This window comes from Trachinotus anak, unplaced genomic scaffold (assembly GCF_046630095.1).
Source record: "Trachinotus anak isolate AG129_WGS33_773 ecotype Australia unplaced genomic scaffold, CSIRO_AGI_Tana_v1 ptg000002l, whole genome shotgun sequence".
In the NCBI taxonomy this organism is placed as follows: Eukaryota; Metazoa; Chordata; class Actinopteri; order Carangiformes; family Carangidae; genus Trachinotus; species Trachinotus anak.
The window spans coordinates 28,489,010-28,511,838 of NW_027273853.1; the positions used below are offsets into that span (position 1 = coordinate 28,489,010).

A 22,829-nucleotide genomic window follows, 5' to 3' on the forward strand; every position below is an offset into this window, starting at 1 on the left:
AACCATGACAACAGAGATTGTCTAATGTTGAGGAAGAATTTATTTTAACCCAAATCACCATCTTTTCGTAATCCTAACCAAGCCATCACTGTTATTATAGTAACCATGGCAACAAAGGTAGGTACGCCACTCTCGACAAAGTATGCATGTTTATTATTGTAACCATGACAACCGAGGACTGGTGCCTCGCTGCCATAGGGGTGTTATTTCAGCAGACGCCGCTTTGGGTCGTATCAGGTTGGAGGAGTTGTTGCATTTTACTTAAGAGGCTGTTTACTGTTAAATTACTTCATATCACATTTTTTTTACTCATATCTGATCTGTTTATTTTGTGCACCAGAATATTTCAGTGAAGTTAATTGCACCTTTAGTGATGATCAAAGAAACAGATTTCCTCCTTCTATAATTTAGAAAAACCTGTTTTGTTTTTTTTTTTAATCTGAGGAGACGTTTATGTGCAATAACCACCATTTTACAAAGAACCACAACAGATGTTTGAAGTATTCTGCTAAAATAAACATTCCATGTTTTCAGCATTTGGTTGTAATAATTAGTGCTCATCATCTTCACTGAAATCAGACACTTGGAAACATGATAGGGTTTAGAGATAAATGAAGACAGACATTAATAAAGGTGTGCTGCACAGACATCTGCATCAGGACCAAACATTATAATTACTTTAACAACGCCTCATTATTTTTGTGTGTCATAAAACATAACATGGGATGTTATTGGTGTTTGTTAATGATATTTACAGTAGAGAAATAAGATGCAAAAGCAGGTTTATAAAAAATAACATTTGCATTGTGAACATTTTCCGTCATTTGAAGGACTATGGCCCATTATCAGCTCTTCATCTGCATTTATTATCAGCACAGTTTTGCCTTAATTTAAAGTTCATACATATTCTGACTGTTTCCCAATGCACGAGGAGCACAGTGACTATAAACTATGGTAAATGTGTTTCTCCTTGAAGCAGGTCACAATAAAATGTCGGACACAAAAATCCACATGAACATTATTTCAAATTGATCTGTTTCTTTAAAAAAGAAAACTTGGAATGGAAACTAGTTCCAGAAGTCCTGACGGCTGGTTTTAAGGCTCAGTGTCTGAATACAGGCTGTGTGCATTTCTCTGTGGACTGAGGCTTTGATACTTTCACAGTATTAATATAGAACCTAGACCTGCTTTATAATCACAAACACATGGACATCTACATTTAGACTGGATGGAGCTTTGACATTCTTTAAAACAACATTGTAAAGGTTAGAAAATGATTGTGACTAAAAAAAACAAATGCTGACCCTTGGTAGGAAACAACAGTTTGAATCCTGTAAATGTGTTCTAGCTTCAAACGTGTCACTGTCATAGCATCAGCTCGTCAGTCATCTGTGAAGCACTATGCACTGCAGTAACCTGTATGAAAGGTGCTATACAAATAAAGTTTGATTGATTGGTTGTCAGGTAAACAGGCATCGAGTTCTGTTGAATACGGTCTCAGAACTAAACAGGTGCTGCTGTAACAGTGACTGAATGACCCCGGACAGCACAGAGAAAAATCACTGCATCACGGGGTCGTCCAGCTCAGCAGGAGGAAAGCAGCAGCCACTGAATCTGAAAGGAGCATCACGAAGGACGATGATTTGAAGATATTACTCAGTCTCAGGAAACAAAGACACTTGTGGAAAACTTCACAGAGTGTCCTCAGACCAGAATATCTATTAGGCGACTCATTAAACAAATGGAGCCAAAAAAGAAAAGCACCGACGGCTCTAAAGCTCCAGGGGTCTCTCTCCTCCCCCTCCTCTGATCTAATTCATGGCTTTCAAGGTGCATCCACTTAATTATATAACACAACTGTTGTAAATTCTACAACTGCCGGACTCATCCCTCGTTACATCTGTGTATTGATCCAGCTCGGCAGCACAGACTCAGCCACACAAACAGCTGAAGCAGAAGAAGAATCTCCCCCAGAACTGACTCCGACCTCCACCACTGGAAATTCACATCCACACCTACAGGTGAGCCGGGAAGCTAACTTGCCAGTCATTTTTCCCCCTGGAGAAATCGCACCAATTGCCATTTGGAGAATTAATTCAGTGACCTATGATAATTTCAAGATTCATTTGCTCTGTGTTGGGCTGTGCTTGAACTAGGAATGAGAGCTGCTCTCTTGTCCTTTCACTCATGCAAAATTCATTTTGGATAATTATCTCTGAGCCTCTCCCACCTCCTGAAAAAGACAAAAAAAAAGGAGCATCTAATGACTAAATCTTTCCATTTGGAACGTGATAATTAAGATCAAACATTTGATCAGGAGCCAAATTGAGTTTCTTTGGCTGAGCGGAGCAGAGATAAATCTTTCTACAGTTGCTGCACCGGAGAAGCGAGAAAACTGTGGCCTTTTTCAAAAACCGCCTGGAGCGAGTTTCTAATCTGGCTGCACCGGCTTCTCTGTTCAAGGTCAACACTGCAATGGATTTTACAAAAATACAAAAAAAAAAACCAAAACAAAACAAGTACATCCCATGTTTATTCTGAGCTCTTATTGGTGATGAAATTCGGGGTCAAGGGGCTGAGGGAGGTGGCTGCCATCAGGGATCAGGACCAGGGATCAGCTCAAGTCCGTCCATCTGTCTGTCAGATGATATGACGACGCTGTCTCTATTTGTCATTACACTAATTGGTCCAGTGGGGGTGTTACAGTCAAAGGTTGACATTTCCAACATTAAAGGGGCCACAGCTTCTACATCACTGCATCAAGAATCATTCCCAGAAGATGCCTTCAGGGTCTCTGTTCTGCCATTTAAATAAATGACAATAAACAGCAGTGACTGAAGTGATGTCTGTCCACACTCATCCTGACTGACTGAGGGAATGAGGATGAGTCTGGTGATATTATTTAACATTTGCTTCAGGGTTCAGTCGCAGTGTTTGCTGTCTGGGCCAAACCTGCAGACCAACAGCCAGAATGAAGCATAAATGATCCACAAGTTAGAGAAAATTAAAGTTGAATTTTTCCTTGAAATTCAGTTTTCAGGAAGTTCATTCCAGTGTTGGTGTCCTCTCTAACCCCGTACAACAGATGTGATGATAGCAGCTTTAAAAACAGTTATAGCCAACGAAGAAGCTCAGCTACGTGTACTTTTAGTTTAAAAATACAATAGTTAAGTTATGACTTTGCTAAAATACAAATCAGTGAGTGTCATCATCAGGAATCAATGACACAGATACGTCTGTTAAACTAATGTTATGTGAACTTATTGTCCCTTTAACTGACAATCAGCACGTTGGCTATCTTGGAGCTAACTGAATCATCACATCTGAAAAACAGTTTCAACACAAACTGAACATCACAACCTTCATGCAGGAGGGTGCACTGCAGCACAGCTGTGTTCGACTGCATCTGTTTTAACAACTGAGAGTTTTGTTTCAATCACTGCTGACCCAACCTCGTCAGCTCCGGTACAAATGATGTGTTCATGTTCTGACAGGTGCTCAGTAACCAGCTCCCTCCTCTCTGACATTATCCACTTTAAGTTTAGCAAACTGCTCTTAGATGCACTGAGCTTTTCAGTTCAATTCCATTTTATTTGTATAGCGCCAAATCATAGTCTACATTATCTCAAGGCTCTTTACAGGGGGTCGAGACTTTAATTTATTATCGAGAAAAACCCAACAGTTCCCACAAAGAGCAGCACTTGGTGACTGGGGGGAGGAAAAGCTCCCTTTTAACTGGAGTAAACCTCCAACAGAACCGGGCTCAGGGTGGGGGGGTCTGCCCCGACCAGTTGGGTTAAGATAGTTTAGTTCTCATATTGTTATTTTACCTTTTCAAACTTCCAGAAACCAAACAGAGGAGGCTGCAGCAGGGATGTATCTTACTCAGTTTGCAGCTGCTGCAGCAAAAATGAGCTGATTCTGAAGCAAACTGTGGAGGAGGATCCAGCTTGTAATTAACGGGCATATTTGGCTTCTTACACTTTTAAGTTCCTCGTGAAAACTGTAGACTAATTGGAATATTTACTGTCTGGGTGCTACAACCTCTGACCCCTGACCTCCTTCTAATGACAGTAAACTCATTCTGTGTGTCCCTGCGTGACAGCATGTGTAAAAAACACACAACCTTAATAAAGCAGGTGTAATGAACCCTGACAGAGTAAAGGGCAGTGGTCATCATTCCTCTCTCATCACAGGCTTTGTGCTGCCAAATATCTTAAATCCAGTTGCCAATACGTTAGTTCCACAACAGTAATCAAGTCACAGAGAGACGTGAGGCAGGTGAACAGCCGGTGTATTGACAGCAGCCCTGTGACGAGAACGCACACAGGGGGGGGTTTTATCAAAAGGAAGCATCTTTGAGTGAAAAAATAAAGCTCAACAGTCCCTGCGAGGGAGAGGTTTTCTGTCAAAACAACAGCCTCCTGATGGCAGCGAGAACTTTTTATTACTGTCAGAATCCCTGTGAATTAAAAAAAGAGAAAACACTCAGCGCCTTTTTTTTTTTAGCAAACAAGAAAACATCCCACGGCTAATGATGGTAGCAGAGCCGTTTGATGTCATCTGATGCTGAGGAGAAAACTGAGTGGTTTCCATGACGGTGGACGGTTGTTCATTACCTCTGAGAGTCTCTCACAAACACACAAACACTGGCCAAAATAAAAAAAGACACACACACCCACACAAAGACCAATACAAACACATTTCACCACATTTTTTTGTAAGACATATTCTCACACATGAGCACACACACACATGCAGAACTGAGGGTGAGCAGCAGGAGGGATCAGAGCTGCAGGACTCTAATCCCCTGTTAATGTTTGATGCAGCGTCTGAGCCGCGAGGGTCTTTCTCTCAGGAGGGAGGAAGCTGCGCTGCGGGACGATGAAGAATTTCACTTTGCTGTAGTTTGTTGGCCAAAATTAAAGCTTAAACCTGCAGTACACCCCCAGATTTCTGAACCACGTCTGGGCGATGGAGACGAGCCTGACAACATTTAGCTTTTTTTTCACAAAAACTTTAGGTTTGAAGGCCTGTTGTACTGTTAACTGTTGAATTGAGCTGAAACCCAGTACTGAGGTTTAAAAGTGTGATCCTCAGGCTCTCTGTTGTTTGCTTTAATTTCTGGCATGCAGTGAATCCTGGGATAGTTTGGGCCACAAACCTGCTGGACCCTTTGTAGCAGAGAGTAGCTGGCTGTCACAGTAAGTGGAGTTTTTAATCTGCAGAGTGAGCTCCAACATGTCAACATGAACACAAACACACACCACTGCTGACACAAAAATCACTGATTCAAGCTGGATAATTAACACTGTAATTATACTCTCTTTAGTTCTACTGCTGCTCGTTTACCTGATGGTAATTGAACGAACGCTGTATCTGATTCTGTTGGACGTCAGCGTTTAGCGGTCAGGACACCTGAGAGCGAACTGTGGCTCAGTCCAGGTTGAAGAAACAGTAAGTCGCTCATTAGCACTAAATCCTCCAGGCAAGGTGAAGCTACAGGTCACGATTCAAGTAACTCAGCATGCTCTGCCGAAAAATAACAAGAAATTGGCAGAAATGTAACCATAGCAACGTCGGTAGCTAGCATCCACAGAAAGAGGCAAACTGTATGAGCAGTTTCTCTTCTACCAAACTCCCCGTAAAAAAAAAAATCCATGTAATAATGTTAGTTTCTTAGATGAAGGCTCATTACTGTGGACCGCAGTCTGACATGAAACCACGGTAACAGCAGGTGACAATCAGACTGTCCTCAAACCAAAACACAAATCAGGTTGTTTCTGCAAGAACAAAATGAGGACAGACTGTGACCCTGCAAAAATCAACTCATATGAACACGTTTTTTTCCTGTGGTCAGGGTACAGTCATGTTTAGGGAACAAAAGCAAACTGAGAAACATCGAGGTCATTGTTATTATTCAGTAATACTGCAACTTTTCATTCAAGATTCTACCAAACTACCTTCAAATGACCTGTTAGACGCGTTGCCGCGTCAAGGTAAACACTACACAGGACAACTGTTTATTAACCTCAGTAACACAAGGTGGAAGAAGAACGATCATGACACCAAACCATCTGAGGTTACCGTGACAACTGATGTGACCTCAACTGGGTCACCATGAATGAACGGAACAAGCCCAAACTCAAAACCTCGGTTTGAATCAGCTCTTGTTGTGCGTCAGTGTCTCCATCCTCATTTTCATCTGTCTACTTTTAAAATAAAAGGACACAATGACAAAAAAAAGTTATACTTGAACCTGAACTCATGGAGAAACTGAAAACTCGATGTTGTGGTTTAATGAGCCGCCGGCCTGGAGCTGAGTCAGAAAGTTTTACGAGGCGGACTAACACGGTGGTAGCTTTGTATCAAGGGGCAAACAACCAAAAATGATCACAACAGCAGACATTAATGCTGCTGAACTGGGACCAGCTGAGCTCTGTGGAGGAAATTGTTTAAATAATTGAAAACTAAGGAAATGTTGCAGATAAATGCGTCTGAAGTTGTTAGTAGTAGAGTAGATTTCTACGTGCCTCTCTCACCTGTTCGCTTTGGTGTGTTTGACTCAGACCTGACAATAATAGAAAGTGGTTTTACTGCTGCGTTTATTCATTCAGCTCAGCCAGCAGCTCAGTTGGACTGTAGTTTCCAATTAGTGGGAGCTGATGAGAAACAAACGGGGACCCACAATTTACCCAACATCAAAAAGAGCCAGAAAATCACTTCATGGTCTTTGTGTAAAACAGAGAACTTGTACTGATTAACAGTTTTCCAATTTTTCATGATATATTATCAATTTGTATCAAGGTTTTGCACATTTTCACGACTTTTGAAACAGACAATGAATTAATAAAAGCCCCAGACAGACTCTTTGTCCTTGATGTTTGCTCTGTGTGGATTCTCTCCTTTGTCCCTTCAGTCATGACTCAGCTCAGAAATCTTTTGATGGACTCAGTATTTCTCATTCTCTGCCAAGCAATGTGATCCACACAGTCTGCACACCTCTACTGTCCACAGCTGTGCTTTGTGCAGTCGTTAGATATGTTGTGTTTGAGTTAAGTAAATCAAATACTACATGTAAGTACAAATCTTAGAGTTCCTCCAGACATGTTTTAAACTCTGTACAAATCCTCTGCTATGATTCATATTTTGTTTAACATATTTTCTCACATTAGAAAACTGGTCTGAAGCTCATCTACTCTGACTTCCTGGTTGAGACCTCTAACATCTTCATCCTCTCTGCTCTTTCACCTGGACACCTGGAGCAGGCCTTGGCCCCGCCCACCACCTGCTGGCTCCAGGTGTCCAGGTGAAAGAGCAGAGAGGATGAAGATGTTAGAGGAGGAAACATCAGAGACTCAGCCTCATGTTGGAGCCTCAGTCAGACCCAGACTCAGAGGAGGAGTCTGAGACCAGAATCAGAGACTAGCAGACGGATCAGAACCATTAGCATAGTTAGCATCTTTTATTTGTTTATGTTGTTTGTTAGCTTGTAACTGGCAGTGGCTGACACAGTGTTAGTGTTTCTGCTAATGCTAACTCTGGCTCTTTGTACTGACAAGGTTTCAGGTGTATTTAGCCCCGCCCCCTGTCCCCACAAGTTGACAGGATTGGTTCCTTAGGTTTTATCACGTATGAATCCCTGACTGTCTGGATCTGTTTTTATGAGACTGTCATTGGTTCACTGCAGTTCAAGGTGGAATAAAGTGATGTGGAATAAAGTGACTGTACATGTAGTTTACTGACTCAATAAAAGCAGATTTAGTGTTGAGCTACTCTTTAAGCCCCTAACACCCAGTGGAGGACGTATACCCTGCCACAGATTTACCCCGGTCCCAGAGCTCTGACTTACTTTCCAAATCTGTGTTTTTCAGTGATTCGAGCAGATACATTAAACTGCGTGCACACAGAGGGAGATATACATCGTACATATTATTGTCGTCAGGTTTATGAAGCTGTATATTTGCCTGGTTTTGGAACTGGGTGCAGCAGCCCCACAGTTCACCATTAAGGGATGTAGAAACGCCCTTAAACGGCAGGTTTGCATATCGATACTTGTGCCCGCCCCGTCTCTCAGGAAGAGCAGCTGTCATTACACATGACCAGCTGTGGCTATTTATCATGACGAGACCACTGCACTGATTTTTCAATCGTCATCATCCAAAATTCAAGAACGTTCAAGAACATCTGGGCTCTGCAGGAGCTGAAGTTTTCTATTTTTAGACTTTAACCTGATTGGACATTCAGGTTCGACTGATTATCTTCATTTTGTTCATTTGCTCCCTTGACTCTAAAAATTACTTTAATTTGAAAGAGGCCATTTAGATGAAGGACAACATGTCCTACAGTCGACTCTGCATCTGTCTGTATTTGTGTTAAATACACAAACGTGCAGAAACCCGCCCAGACACTGCTCCTGCAGTCACTCGCTGTCAATAAAGATAAATGTTTCTGAGACCTCGCAGCTTCTGCCTGTGACATTACAAATCCTCCCTCCCTGCCTCGCTGCTGGGCTCTGTTGGCCGGGGTGTGGTCCTCACTGAGGTCCTCAGAGAGCCCAACTCACTGATGTGATGAAGAGGCCTCAAAGCTGTCGGCATGAAGCCTCCCACTGTTATCTCTCATCTGAGCCGGACAGCGGGGAGTTTGGAGGCGATGCGCCGCTTAAACGATGAAATATGATCCGTAGCCTGAGGCTTGTCATCCCCACCGCCCACCACTCCACACAACAAAGCCTCCACTCCCTCGACAGCCCTGCTTTAAACATGACAAATGACAAAGACACACGAAGGGCAGTTGTGTGGTAACACGAGGACCACGCTATGGATCCTGCTAATCTCAGAACGAGAGCGATGCAAAGGCCTCAGCTGGCTCCAGATCTCTATTCCACCTACACTGCCGAACTTTAATGCAGCGTCTGACTGGGGTAACCCACAGTGAAAACTTCTAGCATCAGATATTCCCCTCATTCTGCATGCAGAGAGGGCGTGTAAACAGGAATAATCCATGTGAAGCAGATCAGGGCTTGTCATGTCGAATCTCACAGCCGTCGTCAGTGAGCTTCTTTCTTCTCGCTGCAAACTGCCACTTCTACTCTCTCTGTGTGTTCTGTGCCAGTTCTGTCAATCAAGTCATCCTCGCTGCATCCAGACAACCTGGCTTCCTGTCACCCTCCTCCTCCTTCCACTGTCTGTAGTTTCACTAAGTTGCCAAGGCAACGGGCGGATGCTGCACTATCAAGTCATCGCTGCCTCTCCTCCGCTGATGGCTCTCAGACGTTTCCTGCGGCTGAGGCACAGGCCACCCAGTCCTCCCCGAATACAACTTCAGAAGCTGACATTTCAGCAGCAGACGAATGAGAGGAGGAAACATCTTAAATATGAAAAACACATTAGTTAACGCCGATGAGCATCACTGTCACAGTAGCAGCTACTCTGCGAGGATGAGGAGCCCTTTATCTGTCCCTGCAGAATAATAACAACACATTCATTCACTTCTAAACTCATGTTATCCATCAAATCCACCCAAAATTCAATCTCTAAAAACGTCCAATCAGTCTGAGGTCATTCACCGTGTTGTTTTTGAGCAGACAGCCTGTAATCGTTTCCTATTAAATCAAACTGTTGTGCTGGTGGATCCTCTGCAGTGGGTCTAACGGTGCCGTCTGCATTTCCCTCGAGTCCCCCCGGGGCACCGGCGTCCTCTGTGCCTCTTGTTTCTCATCAATCAGCCTCCCAGAGGTGTGACTGGCATCACTACCTTCTCTCATTTGGAAGCCAACGATTTCCTGTTTGTGAGCCATTGATTTTCATTTGCATTGTTGACAGACGTGAAGCCGCTTGCCGAGAAACAGAGAAGTCTCAGGCCTGTAAACACTCCCCCAGCTGTGATTTCTGTTTTTCCCTCAAAGCAGCTTCAGCTTCATATTCAAGGGCCTTGGTTGAGACTCATTAAAGTTCCTCTCAGACATGTTTTAAAAATCCTCTGCTATGATTAATATTTAGTTTAATGTGGTTTTCCCACATAGAAAGTGAAAAAAAATCTCAGATGAGGAGTCTGTTGAGAGCAGAATCAGAGACTAGCAGAACGGTTAGCATAGTTAGCATCTTATTTAGCACAAGGTGAAACACTTGATTTCTATCAGAGGGTCTTATTTTATGTTTTTTTTTTTAATTGCCAACAAATCCCATAAAAAGCCCAAACTTTCTGACTTCCTCCTCTGTCTGTGGCTCTCAGCTCCAAGTTTTCTAATCTTTAAAAAAACAATGCACAAATATATAGTTTCCTTTTTAAAGGTTCAGTAATTTCACTGTTGGGGACTATTTTCAGCGGCGGATTAATCCACATTTGGAGCTCTAGTAAGTATTGTGGGCAGCAGGACGGTGTGTGTGGGACTGAGTCAAATAAACTACAGTGTGTGTGTGTGTGTGTGTGTGTGTGTGTTCACCCAGTGCAACAGTGCAGCTCACTGATGTGTTTTTATTAGGTTTTGAACAACAATGAAGGTCTACAGCTCAGAGGAATAAGATATATCAGACTCTATAGATTATATAGATCATCTCCAGACTCATCCTTTAAAATGCAGCCAGACAAACAGGACGAGGGCAGAAACTGAATCAGGAGAAAGTGGGACTGAGGATGTCTCCTTTCCTTGGACCAAATCCTCAATCTAAAAATATGAATGTCAGTGACAGAGAAAAACAGAGACAGACAGTACCCTGTATCATAGCTGTCCAAAAAAAACAGAGGTCTTGAAGGACTAATAATCATTCTTTGTCGGTGAGTCAGTTTTTTATGTGTGGATGAACCACCACCACCTCTAAAAATACAAAACCCTGACCGTGCGACCACACGCTGCCGGGCCATCCATCACTAAAGCAGGTTAACATGTGGGTTAAACTCACAGTGAGCAGGCTGGGGAATACAACCAGAGGAGACGGATGACTTCCACACCTGTCCAGAGCGTGACCAAGTCCTGAGTCCAGCAGTGACTGAGGGTCAACTGTGTCACAAAGACAGAAAGTCGCCTACATAGACTTTTAAAAACTTTAACAAATGACGACACAATCAGAACCAGTCCACTGCCTCTGATAAAAACTGGTTTTCATCTGTCACAGGAGAAATATTATGTTGTGGGGAGTCAACAGGGTTCAAATAAATAAGCAGCCATTCTCAGTATTTTTCTGCTGTGACACATAAAACAGATTTTAAACTGAGTTAACCTGGGAACAGGACCAATCAGTCAAACAGACAGAATCAGACAGATCTGCATCCGTCCTGAGACACGTCGGACCAATCACAACCTTCTTTTAAATCACTTCTTAAAAAGCATTTTTATAGACTTGTGTTTATGTGATGTCGTTTTGTTATCATCTCTTTATCATCATTTCATTGCTTTTATACAGAATCTACTCTAATTGTCCTAATTTATATTTTGGTATATTGTATATCTTCCCTCTTCAACTTCACCTGCCACCCATCACCATCTCAGCAGTGCCTGACTCCGCCCCTAACTCTCGGCTCACAGCCCTTGGAAATTGAAAATGAGCTGGTGACATGATGCTAAAAGTGAGTCCACGTTCACTTAAACAAACTACTTCAAACAATGTGAATATTTCAGCTAAATTAATGTGAGCACTCCCTCACCAGACGGCCAAGTGTGGTTCAAACCCATCTAACTTTATGTGAAATTCTGGTCAAGTTTTCAGAGCTACCATCTGTCTAACAGGCTGAATTACACGGTAAATGTGTACAAAATGAGACATATTCTCATTTCATCTAATGACACAAAATGTCGTCTTAAATTTAAATATCTGAAACAATAAAGGTGTAATAAAGCCTCCATTTGGCTCTGGAGTGAGTGAGAGTAATGAAACTTTATCTGACTTTCAACCTACTTCAGAGGAAATTTAAGGGGACTACTGAAAAAAATCAGAGCTCATAAGCTGATTACTAAAAGTTCATGAAACTCTATCAGCAGCCTGGACGTAAGAGCTAAGGAGCTGACTTGGAAATATCAACTTTAGCTTGATGTCGTGTTAATTTGTCATCATTACCTTGAAACTGAACTAAGAGTTGTGATGTAATGGATTGATGCCAGGCAGGATATTGTATTGCAGTAAATCTCCTGTCTCTTTATAACCATGTATTGATTTATCTGTAAAACTACACTCAAAATCCCAGTTCTTGCTTCTGTAACTCAGATATAAAAAAGAAACTCCTCTGCTAATTCTTCGTGACAGCTCACCGCTGGTCGGCGTGCATGACGACAAAATGAAAATAAATATCAATCTGAGGGAAACTGAGTTTTTATTAAAAGTTTAAGAGCTGGGATTCTTGTTGAGGCTTCAGTGTGTCAGCGCTCTGTTTAAATCCCAGCTCCGCTTTTAATGCTGCACCACCACACGGCCGATTAACATAACCGTGTTAAAACAGTGGTGACACAAAGCCTGCTGGGAGCTCGGGGTCCACAGGAAAGCCTCCCAGCAGCAGAGGAATTAGCCCGGATCAAAGCTCATTTCCAGCGCGGGGTTAAAGGAGGTGGAGCAGCTGTGGCTTCCAGCTCAGCTCCACATGTCGCACTTAAACCTGTTTACACATTCAGATTTACTGCTGCTGTCTCCTTCGATGCTTTCTCTTCACACAGGGAGAAGTGACCGAGAAGCAACAGTCCTCCACTGCAGGGTGATGCTCAAGGGCGCCTCAGCAGCAGGAGTTACACCGTCTGCAGCCGGAGTTATCCAACATGGAGAATTCACTCAGCAGCTGAAACTAACAAGTCCTGCACACCAAACAAGAAATGCCATTTGGTTTTTAATATTTTTTAAAGTTGTTGTTTTTTACCTTTATTTTGACAGCCACGGTGAGAGAGAGAGGGGGGGGCCACATGCAGCAAAGGACCACAGGTCGGACTCGAACCTGTGTACGTGCTCCACCACGTGAACAAGTCACCGGAATGTGATTTGTTACTGTCCACAAGAACAACATGAGCATTTTGGATCTGGTCCTCTGGGAGCAGCGTGACAGTGGGAGAACCCACAGTGTAAAACATGGTTCACATCTTCATCCAAGTTACAACTATGAACAAACACAATCTATTATAAACAATAACACACAAATCATTGTGTAGTTTTTGTCCATACTGAAAACACAATTCAAACATTCAGACTGTAGGTTGGAAAAAACGTGTGAACTGCTCGTCCACACTCACACTTACTGCTTTGAGTGGGTTCAAGTGTGTTCACAGTGACAAGGATGACAACGGTTCACTAAAAATGCTCAAAAAGTTAGCATAAATGATCGACACTTCTCACCCTCAACGGTCGCCATCTTGGCCGTGCAGCAGAAGGGGAGGGGTCAACATGTGGGCTCTGATGGCAGCTTCATTTCCATGTTGCATGACACAGGGGGCACACACAGGAAGGTAAAACTGAATTTTTTATTTGGGACAACACCACCCTGTTCTAATTCTAATTTGGAGTACTACACTATGTGAAAACACAACACACTGTGTGCAACACGACATCTTATTATATAATTCAATGCAAAGTAACAGCACAACTAAATACACTCTCCAGACTGATGATGGGGCTGATTGTATAAGTGTTCTTGTTATTGCATCCACTCCACCCCCCCTCAGTGTAGTTCTTTCTGAATAATGCATTAAATAAAACAAACCCACATCCACACAACAACTATCTTCATCAGAGTGAAAGTTAAAGGAAAAGGTGTGTATCTATGTCATTAAATATGAAACTGCACCCTGATAGGTTTTCCTTTTTTCCCTCCACCTGCTGCCTCTAAGTGTGTCGCTCCCTCTGGCATTAACGTACAGCCGTCATCGTGTCCTCAATATGTCAACTGACTAACGGCGCCGGGTGGGAGGGATGTGCTGCCGCTAAACGGACGGACGAGGAAACATTACACATGGAGGTAATTCCCAGCTCGCTCGGGGAGGAGATCTGCGAGAGCGGCAGACTCTCAGCTTTGATGTCGGTGCGAGGGAGAGGAAGGAGACGAATCCCCGAAAGAGGAACAACACCCACTGCGGTTGGCCAACGCCAACACATCCTGATACCCAACATGCATCACAGCAGAGAGGAGGAGAGACAAAGACAAGAACAGAGGAAAATGAGTTTGTCTCCTTTATCAAACAAACGGTCTATTTTATCTTTCTAAGCAGTATCATGAATGTGTAGTGTGAAAAGGTAAAATACATGTTGTCAATAAAGCCTGGTGAGGACCATATAAGGCTCTGAGCGCCGCACAGTGAGGTTTATCACGCAGGTTTAGATCACCTGGTCACCTGGTACCTACAGCTTTTGAGACACTTTCAGTGGCTCAACAAAATCATTAGGATTCATCTTGAGGGAAACATGAATGTCGATGTAAAATGTTGTGCCAGTCTTTCTACAGGAAAGGTCGGGTGTCATCCCCTGGAGACCATGATGTCTGTACCAAATTACATGACAGTCCTTTAGTCGTCAAGATGTTTCACTAAATAACCAAAAAAGTCCTCGTGGTGGGAAAAGAGGATCAGCAGAGTCTGCCGGGTTCTTCCTCTGAGGACCATGAACGTTTGCACACGTTAATAACTGTGGGATGCATTCACTTCTGTTAGCATCATTAGCACAGCTAAGCGGTTTGCTTGAAGGCTAACCCAATGCTAATTCATTTGCTGGCTAGTTAGCTATTAGCTAATTAACGAGCTAAGCTAACAAGCCAGGTATGGTGGGTGCAGACACTGATACCTGCTAATTCATCGTTAACATATAAATAAAATAGGAGACGTTACTTTTTTCTCTTCAACAACTGTGGACCAATCAGGTGCGACGGGTCTGAACAGGTGCCAGTAAACACACCTGTGTGTCTCCCTCACAGCTGAGAGACTGAGGAGTGTTGTTCTTTCTGTAAGACTGACGCCTCTGTGGGCCAATTTAATTAGTGAGGCTTTAATACTAATTTAATGGAAATTAGTTTCAGACCCCCACATGAATTCCATGTACAGTCTTATAGATTAGGGACTCCCAGCTATTCTCTACCAACTGCTATAATTATAGTTTGCACTGAGAGAAATAATGGACTCCAACTTATTAATATAAATACAACTTACAGCTGCTCATCATGTGTATTTGGACATTTATGCATGTTCGTATTCTGCTCGCTCTGCTTCATGCTGTAATACATTCTCCGTTTGTATTATATTTCCTCATGATAAATACTCCCCATTTGTCCCCCGTCTCAGTAAATCCATCTCCTGTTCTTATGCACTCCCCAATAATCCTCTGGTCTATTTCTTTTTTCACATTATTCCATTTCTTATGTTTTTCCATATTCTTGTTGTTTTTCAGGTCGTTTCAAACTGAAGCCATAGTGCCTATGTAGTAGTAGTAACTCCTCATAGTTCTGACCTTTTGATTACAGACCCTCCTTCCATTCAATTACACTGATATTTTAACTGACTATCAAAGAATAAATAAATTAAAAATGAGACCGGTTAAATCTTATCAGAAAACTTTTGAAGCAGCTTAAAAATCTTGTGTGAAAGTCGTGTTGAAGTGTCAGCTGAAGTGTTAGTTAAAGTATAAATACTGGCAGAAATTTGTTTCAGTGTCTTCTTTTAAATCTCTCCTGAAAACATACTGTTATCAGAAAGCATAGTCTGATTTTATATGGTGTTACTGTTTATTTTGTTATTGATTTTGTATCTTATTCTTTAAATTTTATTGTATTTTATTGTTTATTGTATTTATTTATTGTAAAAATTAATAAACTGTTCAAGAACTCAAAGTAATAGTTGAAAATTTTTAGAAATGTGCTTATTTGGTTTCCAGCATTGATGACTTTGGACAGAGACTTGTTAGCTGTTTGTTTATGCTAAGCTATGCTAATCAACTCCCGGCTCATTGTCTCAGGTACTGGTTTTCTCATCTAAGTCTCTCCAAGAAAACCACAAAATGATGTCTTCATGTCCAACATCATGCTGTCTCAATGTCCACGTCCTCCAAGGTTTATTCAGATAAGTTGGAGACATCACATGAAAGGCAGTCAAATACACACACACACACACACACACACACACGTCTTTTTATTACCATGAGGACCCTCGTTGACATCGTGCATACAATCGTCCCCGCCCTCTAACCTTAATCCAAAATCCAAGTATTAACCTTCTAACAGGCCTTTAAAGTAACAGACAAAAGGTCTTCAGTACACACACACACACACACATTTCTAAACCAGTCCCTTTCAAAGAGGAATCCATTAAATCTCGATGTTGAGCCAGTAAACAGCAGCAACAAGGTCCCTCCACTCTCTGCTTCGCTGGATTACACCTGATTATTTACTGGCTAATTAGCAAATCGGCAAGACCATAAATCTTAACTGTAAGAAGACGTGAGCTCTTCATTTGCTGCTCTGCTGATCAGGAAACTGACCACATATAAACGTATAGAAGCAGCTGCTGAGCGACGGGACGCCGCGGCTCGTTCCACTCATTTCCTCCTTCACCATCTCCTTATGAAACACGCTGACAGAGGCGGCCGCCATCTGACGCACGACAGCAGATGAAACCATGTGAGAAAACATAAGACATGTGTGCAGTGGTGTGGTCAGACTGTATGAAGGTGTGGTGAGCTCACTGGTGGAAAGCTGAGTCCATTTTATTTGGTTCTGCTTCATTTAAGGTTACAAACGTATGAAAACATGACATTACTTCCTGCTAAAAATCGACTGTCTTCCGAATGTTTTCTCCATGTTATCTCCTCTTAAATGTCTTTTCCATCATTTCCATCATTTATTCAATATGTTTGAGACTAACAGAGTCACAGCGACTTATGTTGATGCTTATTAGACAAGAAGAAAAGACTCATACACTATATATGCTCTGTTTTACACTACGAGACTTGAGATGTAATTTGTTGCTCTCTACACACAATTAACAGCAGCCTGCTTCATTTATCACTGAATGAATGTACTGCTGTATTCATCTGCTTTATTAAGTTTATTAAAGTAGCTGCAGTTTGTGTGCCTCTCTTAATGTGAAGGCACTGATTATTATTAGATGTTAGATGGATTCATAGACTGGGATTTACCGTCTCAGACTGGGTTCTGAATACACAGTCAAACGTGACAGAAGAGCATTTGTGCTAACGTATAAATAACATAGTATAAAATTCACTCACCTCAAAATACAGACTTTCTCATGTTCTCATCAATTAACCAACAAGTGATTTTATCTGATGTTTACATGAAAACTAGATACCGAGCAGCTGGCAAAATACCAGCTGAGTTGTATAAAATTCAGCCGTACAGGTGTCATGAAGAAGGAAATTAGTACTAGAGACCAGAACAGTCTCTGTACCAGGCTGTAAACATGTTTCTTTCTGCTGTAAAGTTGGACATTTGAACATGGGAGTCTGTGGGACTGACTCACTACTGGAGCCAGACTCTAGTGGTCGAACTGCAGGTTGTTGGCTTCGTTTTTCAGCCGCGGAGGTTTCTGCTTGGTGTGAGCGTGTTGGGGAGGTCGGCTAAACCTGCTGAGATCATGTCGTATGCAGTCTGTCTGATTTGTACTCCCACATGAAGGTTTTCAGTCTGAAGGCGGTTTCACGTCTGTGTCGACACCTCCGTGATGTCATCACAGAACCGCTTTTATTATGTGGAACATCAAAATTTATTTACTCAAAACCTTTAGAGAAATTAAACCTGAGTCAAAAATATAGTCTATTACTATATCTATTCATCTCCATTAGTCAGAAATCCAGATTCTAACTCACAAACAGCCTCAAACGCACAAACAGGGTTCATTTATTTTATCCCTTTCTCTTCCTCTCCTTGTTATCTCTGCATTGTTGTTTTTCTTGCGTTTCCTCTCTTGTCATTTGCATCTCTGTTTGTCATCTCGTTCGGGTTGAGATGCTTTTAGAAACCCCACGGGCTTTTCATGTTTCCTCACCTGAACAGTTTGTACTTCATTTCCTCTCTTTTTTTTTGTTTTTTGCTTCTCCCCAGTGTGTTTTAGCATTTTTGAAAATCAACGAAAAAAGACATGAAAAAAAAAAAAAAAACTAAACATGTGGTTTTGGCGTCTGCCCTGATCTCTGGAGACTTCGGTGAAGGAGGCATGTAGGTAAAAAATAAGAAGAAAGAGTCTTTGTAATGAGCTGAAATGACAGAAGTTATTAACTGAAGTGTAGCAGGGATGAAAAGATGCTCACAGGGCTGCAGAAGTCTGAATGCTGTCAGGGAAGGTTTTCAGCTCCTGATTTAGTTGCGAACTTTAAAAACTGTCTCTGCTTGAGGAGCTGGAGATTACAGATGTGAAGCCTGTTTTTACAGCAGTCAAGCTCATACGTTCGCTAGTTAAGACAATAACCAGAGAATTCAATTACACTGAGGTTTAAATCTCCCACGTCATTTTTCTGGGGAACACGAGCGTCCCTGAAGGCAGAAGTTTGAGCTCAGCAGCAGGTCGTCACGTTAGCGCCAGAGCACAGACTCTGAATCAGTCCAAGACACTGAGACGGCAGCTCGGAGCTACAGATGTTCGTCTGCTGTCGCCGCTGAGCTCCTCGATTCAAAGCCAACATCGACAGGCCGCCGCCACAGAGGACTGAAGCTCGGCTCGTTTGAAGGCTTCCACTGCTGCTGAGCTTTCAATGAATATTCATGGACTGTGAAACTTCACCAACACTCCCATCAACTCCCCCTGCCAAGATGGCTGTTATCTAACCCTTCCTTGTAAACAAAAACCAAGCGGGCCGGCAGCGGGGGCTCCATTCATCTCTCGTGACGCCGATTTACAGCCTCCAAGAAACATTTCCCCTCGATCCTGGAGAAAATGATATTTTGCAAAAATCAGTTCTGAGGCCGCTCAGAGGCAAATGATTCTGTTCACAGTCGAACATAAAATCAATCAGGTTTGTAATGGTCTGTGCTGAGAGCATGACAAACAGCCGTGGCAGTGCTAAGCTCTCTGTACGGACGCTCACAAATACAGGGACACGATCATTTTCCTCTGCCAGCGTGCACTGAAAATGAGAGGCGTTCTGTAAATAAGATATTACTCTACGGGCTGGCGTATTCCCTTGAACAATTTTCCCTTAAAATGAGCGCCAATTATAAGCAGGAGTCACTCCCTCCTGCAGTGCTGCCGTATCACATTTGAATTTTAAATCCAAGGCAATATTCTTGGCGAATGATAGATGCGGCTTTATGAAGGATTTTAACAAAATCCCTGGTGATGAGGTGAGCCGATACAGATCTCTCTCACGTGTGGACGACTCTGCTATCTGTCGCTTTGAGGAACAATCCCCTCCTTTAAAAGAGCTGCCAGGTAAACAGGTGGCATCAAGATGGGAAGACAAACAGACAAAAGGGGACAGAGAGGGAGGAGGGGCGAGGTGCACCGGGCTGATAATACCATGAGGAAGACAGCTTGAATCTAAATGTCAGTGTTTCTGAGCTCAGATGAACTTTACAGAACCAGTGTCATCGTTGCTCTATAAGCGCAGTGCCTGTGCAGCTGTGTGAGGCCGCATCATTACTCTGAAGGACGCCACAGGAAGTGGAGCTCTTCTTGAATTCAGCCAGGAGCCAAACGTGAGCAGCTCTCAGGCTCAGATTAGGTGAAATTACAGCTCAGACTTTCACAAACATCTCTTTCCCCACAAAAGCAAAACAGCGTGTTCCTGCCATCGTGGGGTAATTATGGAAGTGGGTTTGTCCTCCTGTCACCAGTCTGTGCATCTCCACAGGCTGCACAGCAAACACCTCAAATGGAAAACCTGACAGCACCGTCCTCGCGCCATCTAACAGCTCCGAACGGCAGTCGAACCTGTCAATTTCCTCGTGTGAAATCTCACTTTGGCTGGTCTCAGAGCAGCTGGCGCCGCCGCAGCGTCTCCACTGAAACATAAGCGTTAATGGAACAGCAGACGTCTGGGACCGAGGACGAACATCAGAAAGACTTCAGAGCTGCGTTCAGATGTAAAAACTTACAGTGAGTCTCTTGCTAAGTTTGTCTAATGAGCGCTGACGGCTCCTCGTGCTTGTGACTGGACCACACTGTCATTTAGGTTTGGCTCACAGCTGAATTCAGTTCAGTGACATAAAGTTTGTGCAGTTGACTCATTTCCGAAGGCCCCTGCTGCAGGAATGTGACGGAAAATCAAATCCTACCTGTACTGTACCACAGCTGGAGCAGTCACGCTGCTTTTGTAACGACAAAAAAACACAACCAAACATTTTCAGCCCTACAATAAACCTGTGTGTTAACCTAGAGCAATGTTTGTTAAATGTTTTCAGACCAAGGACCACTTTAAATGAAATTCTTGGACCACCTAAATCCCGAAACACCAACAGGGCTCCTTCAGTAATATTGTGGCGAGTACAGGAGGCATTTTGATGTTTATTAGATGGGACAATGAAGAGAGACAGGAAACACACGGATAGAGAGAAGGGTAAAAGAATACAACCAGCCTGCCTCCCACACACTGCACAGCAACAAGTGGCGCTATTCACATAGCATCAGTCTCAGCCGTGGTGACGACAATACTAGTAAAACAAGGCTCCACTTAACACTCGCCTGCTGTGTCAAAGGTTTCATCAGCTTTTGTTTAACTAACACTGCAAAAGTACTGAACCGATTTGCTCCAAACTCTATTTTTTGCTATGAAGTTTGGTGTATGTTCTTTGACGCTAGTCTTGGCAGAGGCCTGTGCTCTCTGAGTAACTCGAATTGAGGTGGTTGTTGTCCAATCAGTGAAAATATTTTCTGCCTCTGGTCCCCAGGTTGTCTAAATCTGGATCATACAGTCCACCGAACTGATGAATGAAGGGACACCTGAGGCTTAGAGGTCCTTTTTAAAACCAGCACATAACTTACCTGCAGCTGCTGATTTCATGAATATTGTGTGTTTTCTAAAGAGACTGTGTGCAACGGTTTTTCTTAAGTTACTCACACGACGGAGACAATGTCGCCTCGTTGGACCTGGTAGTTCCTCACACTCCAGCGGTTCAGGAGGACCACGTCACAGTCCGACCCCCCCTCCGGGTTAAGGGATGGCTGCACATATGAACACACAGAAACAGACGTGCAGTTTACATAAATCTGAACAAGACATCTCACTATCACAGATACACACATGAACAGTGTATATCAGGACAAAGTCACGTGAAGCGGTGAGCAGCGGTGAGTCAGTGTAACGTGTAACAGAGCAGAACTAAACAGACTAAATATAGTTTGGTCAAAAGGTCGACAGCACCCACCCACACTCACATCTGTTCTCAGTCGACCTGTTTATCTGGACACACACAGACGGAGCTATTACATGAAAAGAGTCTGCAGCCACGGTGGCTTATCTCAGGCTCGGCTCTGTGTCCTCACACACCACACAACAACAGAGCAGTGACCTGTTTTATAAAAGCTGTCTGCCAGATGTTCTGATATTTTTATTGATTTATTTTAGTGCTGCAAAATAAAATAGGTTACTTTTTTATCTCTTGCAAACAACCCAGTAATGAGTTACAGCTACATCGTGTGCTACGTTAGTTAGCAAAGTAGCTTCAAAGAGCTAAAGTCGTGTCCTCCTGTCAAACCTCCGTCGGCCAGCTGCTATAACTCATCTCTATTCAGCATTTCTGACGTCGGACTTTCTGTCATGTTCCTGAGGTTTACCGCACATATTCAAAGACAAATTAAAGGTCCCAGGTTTTGACACATCAGTGTTGGCTTCATTTTTCAGCTGCAGAGGTTGATGCTCGGTTCAAAGGCTGGATTTTTAGAAATTCATGTCATTACAAATGTCAGTGGGAGTTTCCTTACTGGGAGAGAACCTGGTTTCACTGGTGGTTTCACTGGCAGGATGCCTAAAGCTAACCAGCTAGCTGTTAGCTGCTAAAGCTAAACAGTGCTTCAGATTTCACTGTCAGATGCTTTTCAGCCATGGCACCAGCTCTTGAGACGACAGCGTCAGTCCGTCTGTTGGTGAAGCTCAATAAATGCTGAATGAAGACCTTCAGGACACATCCACGCTCTCCAATTTGAATCATGCTTTTCTTCCTGCACTTGACCTGTGCAGGTTGGTGCGCTCTGCTGAGTGTCACGCTTCACATTCAGTTTAATTTATTCTACTTTTAAGTAAACAACATTAACAGTGGAAGTCAAACATCTTTATTCATCCTTACTGTTACTGAAATCATTTAATGGAGCAACTCAAAGTTTTGCCCTTTTAGCCAAATAGAGAGCTCTGCTTGCTAAATGCTAATGTTTGCCCAAAGGATTTTCCAAATTTTAGAGATAATTAAATTATTAATACATTATTTAACATCTGCATTGTTATTAAAAAATAGTTTTTTTCCCATTCATTTTAAGAACGGAACAGTTTAAAGGAGGACATTTCTCCTGCAGCTCCTCTCTGCCTCGGTGCATCATTCATTGTCGGTTTCTCCTGTTCTTTTGCTCGGCTTCTCACCAAACTGACGACTGTGAATTATCGCGCTGCCTTAACAAGGTCCCTTATGGTTATTACAGCAGTGTCCCTAAATTTATGTGCTGCTGATTTATGGATGGTAAAATGCTGCACATTGCACCTTTAGGGACAGTTTCTCCCCAAACAGACAAAGAGCTGTAGCGTTATACTCGACGCAGCCATATGAAATAGTGCTACAGGTATCACCAGGTTCAAACCAACACCTCCGTATGATTTAACACGGTGATATAACAGCTCTTCACTGACACTGCTGCTGGATTTCTGCTCCAGTTTACCAGCTTTATTGTCATGGTGAGATTAACAGTTGATGCTGCTGCAATGTCAAAACTTGTC

General features: G+C 42.8%; 1 protein-coding gene across 5 annotated transcripts in view; it reads right to left on the reverse strand.

The window, feature by feature from the left end:
* The window catches only part of immp2l (inner mitochondrial membrane peptidase subunit 2), a 133,083-nt gene that overhangs the window by 87,356 nt on the left and 22,898 nt on the right, over positions 1 to 22,829 (reverse strand). For all 5 annotated transcript variants that reach the window (XR_011684875.1, XM_071460638.1, XM_071460647.1 and 2 more), the window contains exon 3: positions 20,967 to 21,070. Coding sequence is in view for 4 of the 5 variants with exons in the window: in XM_071460638.1 (XP_071316739.1) it covers positions 20,967 to 21,070 (104 nt within the window). In the remaining variant the exon portion in view is untranslated. The remainder of the gene's footprint in view (positions 1 to 20,966; positions 21,071 to 22,829) is intronic.